The sequence below is a fragment of the Anas acuta genome, chromosome 1, assembly GCF_963932015.1.
Source record: "Anas acuta chromosome 1, bAnaAcu1.1, whole genome shotgun sequence".
NCBI classification, from domain to species: Eukaryota; Metazoa; Chordata; class Aves; order Anseriformes; family Anatidae; genus Anas; species Anas acuta.
Genome location: NC_088979.1, coordinates 92,373,439 through 92,392,310, shown reverse-complemented (window position 1 = coordinate 92,392,310; position 18,872 = coordinate 92,373,439). Strand labels below are relative to the sequence as shown.

Here is an 18,872-nt window from a genome sequence, read left to right as displayed (position 1 = left end):
AACAACTGGCTCAAAGAGTTTGCCTCATCTTCCGCTAGTATTTAGTCCTGCAATTTGAATAACAGTAGTCTATTTTGAAGATTCAGGCTCTAATGGTGGCAGACTTTAAAAATATGTAAGAGTTAAAGTAGAAAGATAAATCTGGATTCATCTTATATGGAGTAGAAAAGAAACTTATTTTCCCTGCCAAGTTCAAGCACTTACAATTTCAATAAACAGAAGAACTGAAACTTCTAGTCTCCTGTGTTGCGGTTGTGTTTGGTGATACATACTTTAATTACACAAATATTGTTTTCCCACAAGATACAATCACCTTCAATACAGTGGAATACACAATGCTCAGGGTTATGCAGATAGTAAATGATGCTACTTCTCCTATTCCTGCATTATTTTTAGTTATGTACTTGGCTAGAAAATAGTGAATGTATGGAAAACTGTAAGAAAGAAGACTCATCTTTCTGTTAGGCTTGACGAATACCATGTAGGATACTTTCATTTTACTCCATTTTCTGCATCAAAATTCCAATTTCCTAGAAGGTGATCTCCCACATGCTTTGACAGATGTTGCTACATTCATTCCTTTATTTCTAGATGCTCAAGTTGTTTTGAAAAATTGCTTAACATTCCTGAATGCAACTGAAGTCTTCCTAGCAATATGCCCTGATTATCTAGAAAGCAAATCATTTCTAATAACTTTTCTTTTAACATGTGGCATATGTTTGCTGTCTTTTGAGGTAGCTACACAAGTAGAAAAGATCCAAACATATTTAACAAAATTTTCCAAGGACAACTCAGAAACTTTTTTGAGTTGTGTGGTTCCTGAAATGTTTTTGTATTTACACTGTGTACTTGACTCAGTTGTTCTGTATGAGTGATATCAACCAAGAGACAGAAAGCCCAGAACTAGTCTTACAATGAAGAGCTCATTAGGGAGCTGAACTCTAGTGAACTGTGGAGGGGGGTCGAAAAATAGAAAAGAAAATCTGCAGTCATATCTGCAGTGCCAAAGAAAGTAGAAGCCTTCTCAGCCATGTGTCAGTTAAATACATTTTTAATGCAGCTGCTAACAAATAATAATCCTTTGATTTTCTTCCCAAAAGCTTGCAAAGTTGCTGGCAGCTCCAGTAACTCTTTTAGTTTCTATTGTCAGCTCTGGCAGTCTCATAAATCTCACCAGTCTCTTACACCTCTCTATCCAGAGCTCTAGTTACCTGCCTCAGATTTTGCCAGAATAAATCCCTATAATATCACACAGTTTCTTTCCCCAAAAGTCTAACCTCCTTTCTGAACAGGCTGTTGTTGTGTTTTTAATTAGATAGTGTCCTTTGTAGAGAAAGGGACTTTGAGATAAAAAGCTGAAAAAAAGGGTCACTGGTAATTTATTGCATGTACTAGAGCTGAGCTAGCTGGTAACTGCAAGACTGTAAAACTGAAAAATTAGTTTTGTAGAAACATTGGAAGATTTGGTACTCCAATTCAGGTAAAAACAGAGAGGAATATGAACCCTTATCTTAATCTTATTGAAACCTTTCAGGAAATGCACAAAAACATCATCTGTCAAGAATTACCATGTCATTACTCCTGGTAAAGAAAAATACATAATTCAAGAGCAGCCTGTGAGACAGTTTTCTCTTTCTGTTTTGGGATCAACTAGTACCACAGAGCACAAAGATGTAAACTAAACCATTTCTTTAGAGACCAGTCTTTCAACTTCAAATTTTCTGAATTATTTGCGTGTCAGCCATCTTGGACTTGATTCACGGAGACTGGTTCACTCATACGCATATTTCATACAGAATAGCACCAGTATCAGGAGCACATGCTTTGTGAAACCCAGTGTATAAAGAAAGCAAATGGAGAGACAAATCCTTCTACACTGTTACTGACAGCTAATTACTGCCTGACTACTACAGTGTTACTGCTATCAGCAGTGCATCTAAAGATACAGTCTTGTGGATTAAAAAAAAGCACAGCTCTGGAAGATGATGATATGAACAGCTTTTCTACCAAGCTGTTTGTCAATGGGTCCCATATATAACCCTACAGAGAAGGCAGTGTTAGAAAAAGACTGCTCCTGGCAGCCCTGTAACAAGAATCCTGCGCAGCATGGGGGAAATCCCTCTACTTTTCTGTGCCTGGCAAACCCGTAAGTCTTGGCAATTATGCACAGATGGAGAATAATTATTTTTCTCAGTTCTGTAAAAGAAAAACAGGAAAACGGAAAATCATACAGATTAATCAATTTTTACTTTTATAGTTCCGAAGGAAAACTTCAGAAGATTGCAACACTGCCAAAATGTACAGGTAACAAGAAAAAAAAAAATAAATAAAAGAGGATTTCAGTCTTTCTTAATGCACTGGGCTGAGCAGAGTCAAAACCAGTATGTGTGTATTATCACCAGGCTGTCCTCCAGGAATTTCTTGCACCTGCCTTCAGATCTCTGCAAGATCGTGGGGTCACAGTATAGAGAGGGACGTAAGCACCACCATCGTGCAATTCATCCTGAGTGAGACAACTTTCAAATAGGATGAAACTCAACTACATATAGGAAGAGTCTAATGGCTAGCTGAGTTTAGACTGAAGCACAGCTGATTTTACTAACTCTGGATATACTGTCCACAGACTAATCCCTGGAGGAGCCAGTTTCCTCACTCGTGCCACATCAGTGTTTCTGGGAGCTTCCTGGCCAAGAGTGAAGTGAATGCCCACTCCAGCACTTCCTCTCAAATCCAGAGTGCAGAGACTGCTAAGAGAGAGGCAGACATCTTACTAGCTTTGGAAAAATGCTTTGTGTCCAGTAGGACTGAAGTTGTGCTGAAGCTGATCAGCCAGCTGGAGATAATCCCATGTACTGCAGAAACACTAATGTATCTCAAAAACCTTACGCTTTCAGGAGAATGTAGATAAATGCTGCGGGACCCATGCTGGGCCCACTGACTCTGATAATATGAGCAGCTCTGTGCCTGTGACAATCAAAAGAAAAAACCATGTGCCAACCACAGGTTTGAAAAGGTTGCTGCACCAGGACATCTTTGCAGGAGTGTGAGATTGCTGATATTTTTAGACAATGGTAGGCTGCTTGGGTGAAACTCTGATCCTGCAGAAGTCCAGAGGAGTTCTGTAACTGACTTTTCCTTCGCCAGGATTTAATTTGCTGGAATATGAGTTATACTGAAAACTTCTCTAATCTGTAGAATATTAAAAAAAAATAATAAAAAAAATCCTTTCTATGTTTATAAAATCAAGGAAAAAAACCCTGAAGTTCCTTAATATTGTCCATTATTATGCATATCCTCGATTCATGACTAATGTACTTTAATTCAGTCACAGGGTATGCTTTAAACAATTCACTGCTGCATTATGTGCTTCACTTAATATGTTCAGGATTTTGTTTGTTCCCTTCAGTATCCCACACTGAAAATACTAATGAAAAATTTAGTCATGATGGCATTGTTTATGACATACATAGCTGTGACACATGATAATTTCACAACCATTTCAAGACACCATGTGGTTTCTTTTGACATTTTGTGACAAGCTGTGTTATCAAGCACAATTGTTTGCACAGGAAACAACTGTGACACGTGGTCCTTGGGATATTATGTTATCTTCTGATAATGATGTCATTAACATGTGTATACTATAATTAATGACTACAAGAGCGATTCATTTGAGTAAGGCTTATGAATCAATTTCATCTAAAAAAGGAAAGAAAACCTGTAATTATTAGGGCTCAGATCCTGAAAGCTGCTAACTTGCAACCTGCTACAGCTACACTGGGTGACCCATTAATCGAGGCACATTAACTAAGAAGCATTTATTTCTCAGTTACATTATAGAAGCTTGGATTAGAATCCGAGATTTGTTAGAATAGACTAATCTTGTAGAGATCAATGAGAGGAACAGGAACAGTGCTCCAAAACCCTTTTCCAACTTATCTCCTACCAGTGGTAGCCAGAAAACAATTACATTTCATCAGCCTAACGAACTCAATGAAGCTGAAGACGTGTAGATACACTGGAGTGGGTCTTTCTCACATAGTCCACAAGACAGAAAAATACACTTATATCCTTGTCTGCTGCATAAAAAGTAGACTATCTTAAAGGCAGTCTCAGACACATAAGGCTTTCTTATATAAGCTTAATCTTTTCTGTCTCTCACTGTTGTAATGGACATCCTCTTGACCAGGTAAATTTTTTTTTTGCCATCATATTTTTGACTTATATATATATGACTGTTTAATGTCCTCATGTTAGTCATACCATGGGCTTAGAATAATGCCTGTTGTGCTTTCACTATAAACTTAATCCTGCTTTTCACCACTTACAGCTTATAAAAACAAATATATTTATATTCCCCAAATTTGTTTTCAAGCCCAATGTTTCACTCCACTCCCATAAGGCTAGCAAAATTTCTCAGACACTTTTTCATTTGATTTTTTAGAAGGCTGTGTTTGGGCATAAAGTGAATTTTCACAGGGATATTTGCATTCAGAAGCAGCCACACAAGCATATTTGGTAGCGAACAAAACTGCCAACTTGCCACAGTCCTAGGCCTCAAGAAAACTGCCTATGTTGTGTCTAAAGAGACTGGAATGAGACCAGGTCCCTGTTAAGCCATCTGAAAATATGCTGTTTGCAGAAGCTACAGCCAATGAAGCTGAATTCTCCAAGCAGATGAAAACCTACAGCATCTCCACTTAGTTAGAGAGGCACAGATACAGAAGGAAAAGCTGGCTCCATGTGTGTCTTGCTGGCCACCCGTCCATTTCTGTTTGAAAGATGAACCTCCAAAACATCCTCGAGTGAATGAACGGTGACTTTTCAATCACGCCAGCCACAGGGCCGGGAGAGGAGAGGAGGGAAATAGGGATCCACAAACAGAGCCACTCCCTGCCTATCCTGGTAGCCCACACAGCACACATTTTGAACTGGAGTCAATAATGCATGAGGCATTAGACAGGTTTTTCCAGAACAAAGGTAGTTGCTTATGTTCATGCAAAACCAAACCAATGAACCTTTTTTTTCAAGAGACACCACCACCTTCAGTTGGTTCAGTCTCTCTTTGGGAGACCTGAGTACACCTCTCCTGTCCTACTGCTTTATATACACAGTTGATCTCTTTAACTTTTCTGTTGCCTCTTGTATATTATTTTTATAGAGTGAGCATACAGATTGTATTGCATAAATAATGATTTATATGCATCGTTAACTTCACTCTGAGGCTTGAAATACTGAACATGTACATATTAGCTATCCTTCTGTAACTCTGGAATCACTGTATCTATCTCAATGAGTATTATTCATTTTTAAGTGACAGGGAATAGAATTACAAATACATTTTTATGATGTAAACTACAAAAATATATAAAAAGTCAAGAAATACAACCTTTGAATCCCCGAAACAGTAACTAATAGAGGAGTATTAACACCAATTGACATGAGACCTAATTAAGGAGTTAGCATTGGGAACTCATTCTGTCTACCTCACAAATATGTTATATCTATATTTTTACACATATTTACCATTAATAGAACTGTTGCATTTCAAAAATATTACCGTGATTCTGTTAAAAATAAGAAAAATATGATTGTTCCTCCAAAGACAGCTCCTTCTGTTAGGGAGGGGCATAAAAGTAGATTTCCAATGTATTTATTGAAAAGGAAAGAAACAAACAAAAACATTTAAATGAGGTGTATGAAATGCCAAATAAATCAGATTTACAGTAAATGGACAATTTCTGCTGAGAAAATATTACATGATAGACATAGAGTATGATAGACTTAACAGTCACTACATGGTTTGCATAAAGGTCTGAATACTCCTCATGTACAGATCTCCCACAACCTGAACTAAATCGATAGTACATAACATTTCATACAGTATGACACTCCCTCTTCTGGGCATGAAAGCATGAGAATAAGTTATTCTGTTGTAAGGTAAAAGGAGGGAAGCAAAAATGCATAATTATTCTGGTATAACTCCCCTCATTTCAGCATCGATGTGGAATTCACTGGGTAACCTTACATCATGCTGTGTGAGAAACAGGTTAATGTACTGGTGAGTCAGGCTGTCTTGCCCTCGATAGGCTGGAAGTACATGATGTATCCCCTAAAAGCACTCTGACTCCTGTGTTTTCCAGGCAAAGGTGTCCCTGGATGGCTCCATGTTAAACCCCAATCCCCTATAATTCACAGATACAGCTTGCTCATTCATATGCAGAAGATGGGGCATAATTTTTTTCAGGTTAATGCCTTGGGTTTCATCTATCCATTCATGTGTCCCGTGCCTTTGGAAGTAATTTCAACTAAGCTGCAAAAAGTCTCCAGAAAAAAGTACCCACGTGAGAGATTTGTATTAATACAGCTATGTCATATTGCTATTAGAGTGTACTACAATAACCAGCAAAAGCAGAAATAATCTTGAATATGGACAAGATCTAAGGAACTTAAAGAGAATTGGAGAAGACAGCATATATTGGTATGTATATGTGTATAAACACCTAAAGACACAGTTTATTTTTAACGTCTGAAGAACCATCTATCAGCAAAGCTGTGGTAACTGCCCAGGTCCACATGACTATCCTACAGCAAATGGGAGGAAAGTCAGCCTCCTTCTCTTTAATTGTTGAGTAATTACCTTGCATCACACCCATGTTAGGCAGGCATGGATAGCTACCACAGCTCAGTGGAGGCCAAGCCATCAGTTTATTGGTGCTCACTTGATTGTACATGTATATCTGAGTTCCCCTTTCTAGAAGTGCTGTTCACTCTGCTACATCAAATAAATCTACTTCATCAAATAAATAACTAGCTAGCAATGGTTAAAAGCAGATTGCAAGAGAAAAAGGAGCCCTTGTCATTCCTAGTCAAGCTAAATAGTGGAAACTGCCAAACTGTTACTCCTCACCAGGTTGTTCTTTCCTTTCTCAGTTATCTGAATACCTCTTTGCTCTGGCAGGTCTCTACATCCAGACTAAAGGCTCTCAAACTGGAAAGTGAGCTAACTAACTCTGCACAATGAGTTATGTAGCTGGGAATGCCTAAACAAAGTCAATCCTGAAAGGCAAGAGATGCTATAGGTAATTGAACTCCAGAACTTTTTGTTCACATTGGTCTATCCACCTTCATTGAAATATGTCTGGGAACACATAAAAATGTTACACAGAGCCAGTAAAAATCCCGAGGGCAGCCTAGACTGCTTTGTACTCCTGCAGTGATCTTCCTTAACATTTAAGCACATGCCCATTTTCCTTAAAAGCTAGGAACTTCATTTAACTATTATTTAAATCTTAGAGATGAGCATTTAGCAAACGGTAATTGGATTTTCAACAACAATATGCAACCACTTATGAAAAGTCTGTTCTTCCTTATTTCAGCTTGGCAAGTCACCACTTAAAATCTGATAGCAGATTTTCCTTGCTAAAAGTATGGGTTTATGCCTCTAAGTGCATGGCAAAGAGCCAGCTTGTACCAGAAGAAAATGCTACAGATATGCTGCATTGCAAAGTTAGACAAAAATAGCAGAGCACTGCTTTCTTATGGAGCACTTACAGTAATAGGCACTCATTTAAAAAGCCAGTTTCGAGATAAGACCACAGAAGTGAAATCTGGCTGCATTACTGTGTATGTACATGTATGTAATTACCAAAATCAATGATTAGTAATTAAAAGTCAGGAAAAAATAGTCATCTAATAGATGTTCTTTTTACTCTCTGAAGGCATGCAACAGAATGTGAAGGCATACAACAGAATGTACTTATGTAAGACCTCTGTTGAGGTATTCTTTTTTGAAGGAAGGGGGAAAAGAATTATTTTTGAGAAAGCAGCCTCCCATTTCATGATCACAACTTTATATCAGCTAATCTTCAGAAAATACATTTGATATGAAATTTTTTTTTTTTTTTTTTTTTTTTTTTTTGAGGAGAGAGATGGAAGTACGAGGAGAATGGGATTGTTTCAAAGGTACTTACAGCTCAATGTGATGCATCAGTTGGTAGAAACATATTCTGCTTAGGTCACTGGTGATATGATTTAGGAATGTATTTTAGCTGATACAAGAAAATGTCAGAATGGGAAGCTGGAACTAAGAGAGCTTGTGGTGCTGACTGAAAGTATGCCTACTGATGTTAGTTGGTGTATTTATTACCAAAGACTAACAATATTTGCTGAAGATTGATTACACATACCTACAGAGTATGGCATACGATATATATACACAGGCTTTTCCTTAAAAGCTTAGGTTAAATTTTAAAACACCACCAACAAAACCCAAACCTCAAGCTAACTCCTAGCAACATAGGCTTAAATTCCTAGCCTTCTGCTTTGCTAAGCATCCTTCAGCATCTCTGATGAAATGAAAAAAGATTGTATGCACATCATTTTTATAAATCAGGGCTCTACTTTCAGAATGAAGACATGGGTTTAACAATATAATATTAAGGATGTATCTTTGGGTGAATGTATAGGAAATACATAATAAAAGGGAATAAATTTAATGTAAAAAAATTAATAAGAGTGCCACATCTGAAAGAATTATTCTTTTTAATAAAGGCAAGATTTCCATCATAGCTCTAAAACTTTTTTGCTGCTAAGACCTAGATACGTGATTTTATTTTGTTGTAATAATTTGAAATCAGACAGTCACTTTCATCAGACCAACCACAGACCAATAATTTTATATGTCTCTCTGAAAACTCCTACAGATAAGTAAATAGAATAAGTACATTCAGAAAATCGCTATAATACCTGATCTTGTCTAGATTTTGTTATTGTTCCTTTTTACATTCTTTAATGTAATGTGAGAATAACATATAACATAAATAACATATTTGTGCAGGTGTCCACATATTCATGTATATTCCTAGATCACCTGAGAACACATCTGCTTGCACAATGCAGTATGCCATGGTGAAGCTTTGCAGCAACCACAGCTAAAACAATTTCATCATGGCAATCCCATGAACCTACTTGTGCCTGCACAGACTGCTGTTTTAATGTTCTGATAAAGGTGGACAGTGGTCAACTTTCACAAACATCTAAATGCTTAACGGATACCGTTACTTACTCTTTTGGAAAGTCAGAAGGAGGCTTTGCATATTTCAAAACAAGACAACAACTTTAATTGCAAATACTAATTCAACAGTCAAGAACTATAGTTGGAAGTATAACATTTATTCTCCCATTGAAAAAGCATTTGCCTTTTCTTAATTTGATTGTGTATTCACCTACATCCATACATTATGTGACACAGCTTTCCTGGGGTCTACTATGAATTTACCAGATGTAAGTTAAGCATTGAATAAATGATGCTAGAGAAGATAAAATGAATTTCATAAAGATGTATATAGTGCCTGGACAACACAATTCCTACATGATCAAATATTATAACTCAATATGGAAAGGAAAAAGAAAAATGAATGTAAGATTAATTATTCTGTAGCCTGATGGAAACAGTTGAAAAAATATATGGATTTGGTTAGATTAACCATAAGTAATTACAACAACAGTAAGAGCTCATTCATTCATTAGCTCCTGGTTTGTTAGACCTAATCGATTCATTTCTTAACCCTGCAGGATCCTAATAAGATTTATCTAAAAATGGAGTCATGCTTCTTCAGGTACCCATACTGTGGAGATACTCAGAAATCAATCAATTGATATGGTCATAAGTGGACACTTTTTTTTTTTTTTTTCCTCCACAAAGAACATAACAGCAACTGATTAAGAAATGTTCAAGCATCACATATCAAAAAAATAACTGAAAGAACAACATGGAGGGGAACTCATGTGCTTATGCAGAGGTTGAATCTTAATGGCTAGGAACACAGTTCAGGGGGAAGGAAACCTGTTTTGCAAAAGGCAAATACATTGAGACTGCTGAAAGAAAATCTACATTTACAAATCCTTCATTCTGATTGTACCTGACATGCACAGCAGGAATGAGTATAGAAAACAATGCCTTAAATTCTTTTGTACACAGCATTTTCAGCTTGTAGACAGCTTTTTTTATTACCTTGCATTTTCTGTTCCTTTTGCATGCCTCCCAGATGTAAATTTTATTTTTACATTGATTATCACAGAATCTGTACACAATATTTATACTGTGTACCACAGCTGGATTTTCACAGAAGACTATGAACAAAGCTACCATGCAAGCCCTTTTGGAAAAAAAAAAAAAAAAAAAAAAGGAAGAAAAAAACCCTATTTTTCAAGCAAAAAGTACTACAGAAAATGACACTTTCTTTATATTTGAAGACAAAATTGCTTCTTTTAAGAAAAGCTTAAAATTGCACCGATAGAAGCAGTTGCATAAGATTGTCTTCAGGTAATAGCGACATTTGATATAATATTTAAAAAGAAATAAGCTCTTCTTATACAAAGCATTAAATATTTGCATATAAACTACTTTTTTTTTTTTCTTTTTTTCTCTCTCTCTCTCTCTTTTTTTTTTTTTTTTTTTTTTTTTTTTTTTTTTTTTTTCCTGTTGCTGCAAGAGAATTATACAGCAAAATGTACGTAACTGATTTTGGGTCTCTATCACTTGATATTCAAATAAAGTTTATACCTACTTATTTTTAAGCTACAGCAATTTATTTTGTTATTTTTGTTATAACTCAATGTTTCTTTCTTTCCTTGTTTTATGTAAATGTTATTTTTTACATTAAATTAAAGCTATGAATTAATAATCAGCTATGGAAGAAAGACACTTTAGTACACATACTAATAAAGGAACAAACTCCCAGTCATTGCTGGGAAACAGAACAGAAACATTTTAATGACCCTAAATCTCAAATAAATTTATTTAAGAAGAGCTATGATGCAGTTTCTATGATGGCATTCAGTAAAAAAACTAGTCAACAACCTTTTGAAACAGGTCTTGTGCTGAAAAAGACTGTGGTTCATTCAAAGCTCATTCAAAGTGCAGAATAACCCTTGGTATATAAGAAGAAATATTATGATTTAAATACCATCCACACTTTTTGCTGCTCAAATAGCATTTTGTGAATTCGAGACTCACATAAGATGATTAATGCAAAACTCTGACACGGATAGTTGGAAGGGTGAATATGGAACGATGGTGACCATGAGGTCACTCATTCAAACGGATTAAGAAACAAGAATAGTCTTGGTTTTTTATGAAAAAAAAAAAATACTCAGTAAAGTCTGGCATGCAACTGGCTGTTACACTCTTTCTGTGCCTTGATGAACTCTGCACATTGTTAAGGTGTGGGTTAGTTGGGGGGGAATGTACGGGAAGAAGCCTTTTCTTGGCAAAGCATGGCAAAAAGACAGTCAGGCTGGAACAGGCCAAGGGAAGAAAAAAAGAATTACATTACCTTTTACAGGTTGCCTGTTCAAAGTCTATAAGGAAGTGATGCACAAACATATTGTGGCAGACACCATTCTGTTTTCATTCATTTCTCATTATGTGTAGAATTATGTCTTCCCTATTTTCAGATAAACTTTGAGAGAGAATGTGATCAAAATCATACTGAAGTTAGTCTGAGTGAAAAGAGACTCATGCTGTTGCAAATAAATAAATAAATAAATAAAAATAAATGGTTAGATGAGGATGGACAGAAGAAAGAAAAGAAAAGGAAAAATGAGGATCCTGTCCTCTTTGAACCTGAAGTTTTATCCTACTGGAACATGGCTACAACATTATAAATGAGATGTACCTTAAAGTTAGTATGGTAGACACAGAAAAAAGAGATGAGGGGAAAAAGGGGAAGGGAAAGGGATAAGAAACACAGCACTATATCAGCTAACTCTTCTGAAGTGGAAATAGTCATGTGTAGAGCACATACACGCTAAATTAATTTACATCCCACTATTGCTTTACAATGCACTCTCGATTGAAGTTTATTTAATCTTTGTTAGTAAAATAGGCCCAAGTCCTGATGACATTGCAAATATAAAAATAAGCAACAATACATCATGCCTGCACTTCCTCTACAAGAAGTCAACATTAAACCCAGCAAACATTGCATACCACTCCACCTCCCCCCCGTAATTTAAAGTAATGTATTCACAGAATCATCTGTATTTTAAGACGTTACTCAGGAAAATTGTTTGGTTGAATACAAACAGAAGCATGAAAATCTGGGGAGCCATATCCACCATAAGCATTAAATGCCTCTTAAGGTAAACATTCAAGAAAAATGACTGCACACCTTTATATGTGCTGAATTTGAAATCCATTTGACTCTATTTAAACCAGTGGACACCACTACTGAATTACAGACATGGTTAGTTTTTAGTCATTACCACGTGGATTATAGGGAGAAAAAAAAAAAAAAGAAAAAAAAAAGAAAGAAAAAAAGAAAGAAAGAAAGGAAAAAAAAAGAAATAAGCTCTTACAACGCTGTCCTAACACTATTTGTATTAAGACACACTTTTATATAGCTGACTTTGAGATTTAGAACCACTCCAAAATTTACATAGCTTACTATTCTAAGAAAACAAGAGAGAAAAAAAAAAAAAAAAAGGATCTTTTTCTGAGGATGTTCTATCTGTTCTATCAAACTAAAAGGAAAAGTAAACTAAACTCTGAGCCTGATACATGAATAATGAGCAACTCAGAAATGAGTAATCCTGAAATTCTGTCTTTCAAATACTCTTAAGTTCAGTGGCATGTATTTTCCTTAAAAATTTACTGGGACGTTGCATTCCAGAAGTGTCTATTTACATCTCATATGAAGGCAAACCTAAATCTGAATAATTATTTTTTAAGTTATCTATCAAGAAAACAACCTTTAGAATTATTAGTAAGAATAAATTCCAGAGTATTTCTTCAAAGACAAGAGATCTCCAAGATTACCAGAATATTATATTCTAGCACAGTGTAGTTTCAGTACACTGAAACATTTGGACTTACTTCCTTAATGAATTCATTATTGTGAAAGGATTATCTTTCTAGCTTGTATCAATCACTGTAAGACTAGTATCTCAAGTGGAGAAGAACAGTAGAGCAGACAATATTCTGAGGTGTTGTTTCAGCAGTGTTCAAGTACATAAAAGCCATAATCCTTGATCTGAAATAAATTCTGCTGCTCAGAAACCTACTGACAACAGCTGGCCAAACCTGAACACCAAATTCATTACAAGAGATATGTAAATTCTTCTCTGAATAAACTAGTAATTTAATAAGAGAAAAGAGATATTGAGATTGAGAAAGCAGAACACGCTGTAAAAAAGTGTGTTTAAGTATTGGTGATGTTCTTAGTATTCTCAGTAACTCAAAAAAAAAAAAAAAAAAAAAGCAGCTGGAGTACACACACTGTGAATCCTATTGCCTACGAGGCTTTCTAAGAACAGTGAAGATGTGAAGGTTTTCAAAAGATAAGATCACCACAGCTTTAAACTCATCATTTTTTCAAGAAAGTCTTAATGTTCTGTATCCACTATGCATCCACTTCAATAGAAAGAGAACTTCTGAAAATAACCCCCACCCATGTGTCATTTTGAATGTTGATATTTAGACAACATGACACTGAGAGATGGAAAAAAAACTCTGGAAAAAAAAATCAATGAATATGATATTCTTGATACAAATACAAAATGATATAGCGGGTCCTATGTGCACTTTCTAGCTAGCTAGCTAGCTAAAGATAAATTCATATTTCACCTTCCTGCCAGAAACATTGCTGTGCAGTCACCCTCCCAGAAAAGAAAAAAGGCTGCTATAATCTTTTTCTCCTTTCACCCTATAAGATTTTTTTTTTTTTTTAAGAGAGAGAGAGACAGAAGTCCTTACCTCCTCTCCTTTTCTTAAATGAGAGTATTGCAAAGATTTGCATACAAAAGCACTTGAGTATTTGTACTGCAGTGCATCTGACAATTATCTTACAAGAGAAAGCATTCGTTTTAGCCAATTGCCACAGGCTTGGCATTACTGAGAGAAGTAGAAAGCATTTGAATTTACAGAAAAAAAGGGATATTCCAGCTTTCTACCAGCTACCTTGAACATACTTCACGTTTAATTTCACCCTGTTGCCACAGGCACTGTGTTGTTATGACAGCTGATCTGCCATTGAATAGCTGTAAAGGAAAATCAACAAAGGATCGCTTCAGCGATTTTCAGTGCAATTTATTGGAGCTTGTATCTTGCGGCTGCTGCCGCCTGTCGGGGTAATGACACATGATGGGTGATTAAAGTGCAAGTCCTTAAATCAAAGCTGTGCCAATGGTCTGAAGAGGCAGAAAACAGCATTCAGACCTTGTTCATTTCTCCTAGTGGAAGGACCTCATTAGGAAAAAAATGGGCCCTTTTACTAACAAGAGAAAGTACTCGTGTCTAGGGAGAATTTACATGTTTCCAAGATTTACTGTAGCTTTCTTACAGCTTCTTTTAACCCGTGCATTTAATGAAAATAAATAAGTAATTAAAACAGGGAGAGAGTATTGAAATCCATCAGCCCTGGCTTGGAAATTAGAACTGAGCTATACTCTAGTTAGCTCACATCATCACCATTGAACACAGATTTTACCTTTGTCTGCCAAAACTAGGTGGTGAAAGATACAGCTGCCTGTGATGAGGTTAAAGACAAAGATATTTCAGGGTAGCCAGCTGGCCAGCTCATAAGAAAAGACACTTTGGGATATAGAAGCACTTTTGGCCAAATTTGTGCACTGAACAAAAATTCACTTTACTTGAGGTAAATGCAAAATAGGTTTGAAGAAGATAATAAATAAAAAGCTCTTTGTTCAAAGATAGGAGAATGTCAGTAGAAAAATAGTAAAACAGAGCACACAATCAGACTAGGGGACTTTGTTTTGTTTTGCCTCAGAAAATACTATTTATAGACCATGGAACTATGAAAAAATGAGCAGAGATAGATTACAAAATATTGGAATAGCTGGGCTTAAGGGAATTTGAGGCAGTATGGTTGCCATTTTTTGAAGGTATTAGGGAGGGTGATTTTTATTATTGTGTATAATGTATTGCAAATAATCCGTCTTTGCAAATGCACAACAAGTAATGCCACCCTTACCTGCATCTTGTGCAATATATGCATTTTTGATTAGAAATTCAACAAAAGGCTATTATCTCTATATAGATGCTATTATTTTCTCACAGAAATAAAAATAGCAATCAGACAGATCTCAACATTCCTGTATTCTTGATAAGGAATTATATTCCCAACAATTATGATGAGTATTTAGAGGCCCCCTGGCAAGCAGAACACAGCAAATTCTCCATCACTGGCATTACTGCAGGTGTTACAGCAAAGCAACTCATTTGAATGGCCACATGGGAACTGCACCTTTATCTTGCCCAGATCAAGTTCATGGAGGAAGCCAGGCATAGACTCCTAGACATTTTAATAAACAAATGCTGCAGTGCTGCAGCAATATGGTGGAACAATTGTTAGATAGCAGTTGAAGAAACATCTTCACTAGATTTAGAATCTCCCTTCAGAAGCGTATTTTGGATTGATTGTGTTTATAACTATTATTTTATTTCTTTTGCAGTTAAAGCTAGTTTTGCAATCAGGGTTCCTTTGTTCCATGAGTTGTCCGAGGATGGAGAGAAACAGCTCTTGACTAGACAAGAGGCATCAAAGGAGGCAGAAGCAACAGAAGTGTTAAATTGCCACAGACAAGACTCAAGGCAGCTGCAGGAACAGGGTACTAAACTTCTTTTTACACTCTGACCAGGCTCCCTTTCCGAAACAAAGAGAGAAGAGAACAAAATACAAAAGATAACTTTTTTTTCTTTCTAATGTTTAAATTGTGAAACTTAAAAACTTAACATTAAAAGTCTTAGCTGGGATTAATATGCTCCTGCTGGAGGGAAGTGTGGGTCTGACTGGAGCTTACAGCTTTAGGCTGATGTTTTAAACACATAATGCAAATAGTTAAAGAGCATACTTGAGAGGAAAGTTAATGAAACAATTCTGTTTTGTTGGCAGACAGGATTTCTTGGAGATGTTTTGGTGATCAGATTAAAATTTTTCAGTCTCCATATGAACGCTGAAATAAATGATCGACTTAGGAAGGGGCAGGGCTAACATGAGTGCCCCCAAAATACTATTTTTATAGGATCATACATACCTTACAGAAAGCTTGCTTTCCAATGGGGATTTATTTATTTATTGTGCAATACTGTTCTATCATGTTATATATAGCTCCTAAAGTAGAATTGGGAAGTGTGAGGTTTATTGAGATGAAGGCAAGAATGCAGCCCATTTGAAGCAGAAATCTCTTCCCTTGTGACTCCCAGGCAACCTTTAAATAATTTTAGTTCTCCTCTTCATGTTAAAGGCTCATTATCTCTTATAGAAATTCTTTAGAAGTCTTCTCATCCTAAGTACCAGGAGTCATTTCTCAAGATAGCACTAGATTCCTTATTCCAGATCTCTATAATAATTTTGTAATATTGTATTAGTGAATAACTATTCAGATTCAGAATCACTTATCCTTGGTTCCAAAGAAAATAAAAACTCACTGATCACATTTTTTATGTGCATTTGTTAAAAAGAAAGGGGGAAGGATAATAACCACTGAATGAAGATTCTCTGCTTACACAGTTGCCATTCTAGCCCTGTGGTTCCTGATTCAGCATTGACTCTGGCAGCTCCTTCTTTACACATTTCTTTTACTATTCCTGAAGCCTCTTTCTTTTCCTCTCAACTTTTTTTTTTTCTTTCTTTCCACTTCCTCCTCATACAATCTCCCTTCAACCAAAAAGTTGTATCTTCTTTCCTAAGGTAAGGCCATCACATGGCAAACTCCGAGGCACTAAATAAATGTGTATCTGGAGTTACTAACATTTCCTTCATACCTTTAAGAACACTGTTATGCAAGCTAAGTTGGTTTAAAGAAGCTTAAGCTGTCTTTACGCTGAGAAAAAAAATCATTTCTGTTTACAAAGAGGTGACACAGGCAATGCTGGAAGACTAAAACATCCACTCTCATTTAAGAGAAGACCAGCCATAAGAACTCTGGAAGGCAGAAATTTATCCAGCAATGTTTCTGACAGAGTAGCTGGAAACTTTCATTAAATGCGGAGGAAAAGAATCACCTGCACATAAGTGTTTTTAAGTTCACAGTGATGTTATCAATAATTAGCATCTGTATAAATGATGTGTCACTGGTACAAGGGAGAATTAAGGAGAAGAGCAGGACATTGCCAAGGGACCGTAAACTTCTTTCTCAGGTGATCTGAGCTGCTTCTCATGAACAACCTACATACAGACTGAAGGAAAGTAAGAAGACAATTTATCACAAGGAAGCCAAAGCAAGATATATTGATGCTAATCTTTATTTACATTTTGGAAGGCTGTTTCTTATTTTTTTCACCAGGTTTTCACCAGGCCTGATCACCTTCTGCAACTGAATAAAGGAGGTATTTAGGGGGACCTTGTGAAGCAGGGTAGCGCAGTATGCAGGAACAATTAATTAAGAATACTGTGAATTTCATGAAGGAAGCCTGAGGCTTTGGACTAGTAATAGGGCTATTACCAAGGATTAGGGTCCAGAAACTTTTTTTTTGGAGGAGAGGGAAAAGGAGACAGAATAACCATGGAGCAAAAGAAAACAATAAATAAGATACAGTACGCGGGAGAGTAAAGGCAGGTACAGACCCTCACTTTGGAGTTACTTCATCTGATTAGGTGTAAGTATTTTGTGCCACAATCATGCTACTAGACCTGGGGATCCGATCCAGCTATACATGAGTCCATCATGGCACACTCCCATCAAGTCACTCCTGAAAGCAGCTTGTTCTTAATGTGTACTTGATTAAAGCTAAAGCCATGCCTTTTCTATGCAAGCACCAACACACTAACAGCATTTGCTTTAATAGCCATGCTGGGAGCAGTGCATGTGTTAGTGTGGATGTATAAGGATGTACAGACGTGCTTTCCTGCTATCTTAGAGCCAGAGGGGTTTTCATTAGATTCAAACAGCAACTGACTCTCCAGGGAAGCTCCTGCTCTTACTTGATAAGGGATGCTCTTTTATCATACATGAAACTGCATGCAGTGATCAGACAGGCAGTGTGCATTGCTGCCAACCAGAGGAAAGCTGTTTTTCTTTAGCATATTACAGCAGTGCATTGCTACTACAGTTAAAGATTGGACCAGAAATGTTCTGTTATGAAAGCCACATAAGCTGGCACTTCTACTGATCCCCAGAAGAAATATACAATTAATGTACTTACTTGAGAGATTTGGGATATCATGTTATTTTTAGGAAAACAGAGCCAGTATGGTAAATGAGAATGGAGAAGACATTTGAAGTACTGGGCTTGCAAATCTAATAAGGTTGACACTCTTGCTTTCAAAGAACCTAGTTATGCATTCTCTGCATATGAACACCCTTAAAAACAAACATTAGTGATCTAAAATATAGCTGTCCATGGAGAACAAGTTGGATTTTGCTTCCTTTGATAAAAATAATATATCTTTTTATTTTCCCATTTACTATTCAACTGTACCTCAAAAAAGTTAACCACATTTTTGAAATGAGGTGTTAACCCTTTACATCTTTGAATCTCCTTTTCTCTCTCTACTAAGCAATGTTTTTTATCAACCACATAGACTTTTTAGATGCTACCATGTGCAGCTGAGTACAACATTACATTAAAAATAACAAAAAAAGTCTAAACTAAGGATGCAGTAGTGCACTAGTCAAGCCATTTTCACTCAGTGGTAATATCTGGATCACAGAGAAGTGTTTTAGTTCTTACTTTTAACAGTGAGGTACATGGACTTGCTGACGTCTGCTCCCACATCATTGCTGACCTTGCAGAGGTAGTATCCACTGTCTTCTTCCAAAACATGTTTAATCAGCAAGGAACCATTTGTGAGAAGCTGGATACGACCGTTCAATGCAATTGGCTGGAACTGAGGAACGCCGGCACC

The 18,872-nt window shown here is 36.4% G+C and overlaps 1 protein-coding gene across 2 annotated transcripts in view; it reads right to left on the bottom strand.

Moving 5' to 3' along the window:
* DSCAM (DS cell adhesion molecule) overlaps positions 1-18,872 on the bottom strand; it is a 465,290-nt gene that overhangs the window by 120,826 nt on the left and 325,592 nt on the right. For both annotated transcript variants that reach the window (XM_068687730.1, XM_068687720.1), the window contains exon 11: positions 18,698-18,871. In XM_068687730.1, coding sequence (XP_068543831.1) covers positions 18,698-18,871 — 174 coding nt within the window. The remainder of the gene's footprint in view (positions 1-18,697; position 18,872) is intronic.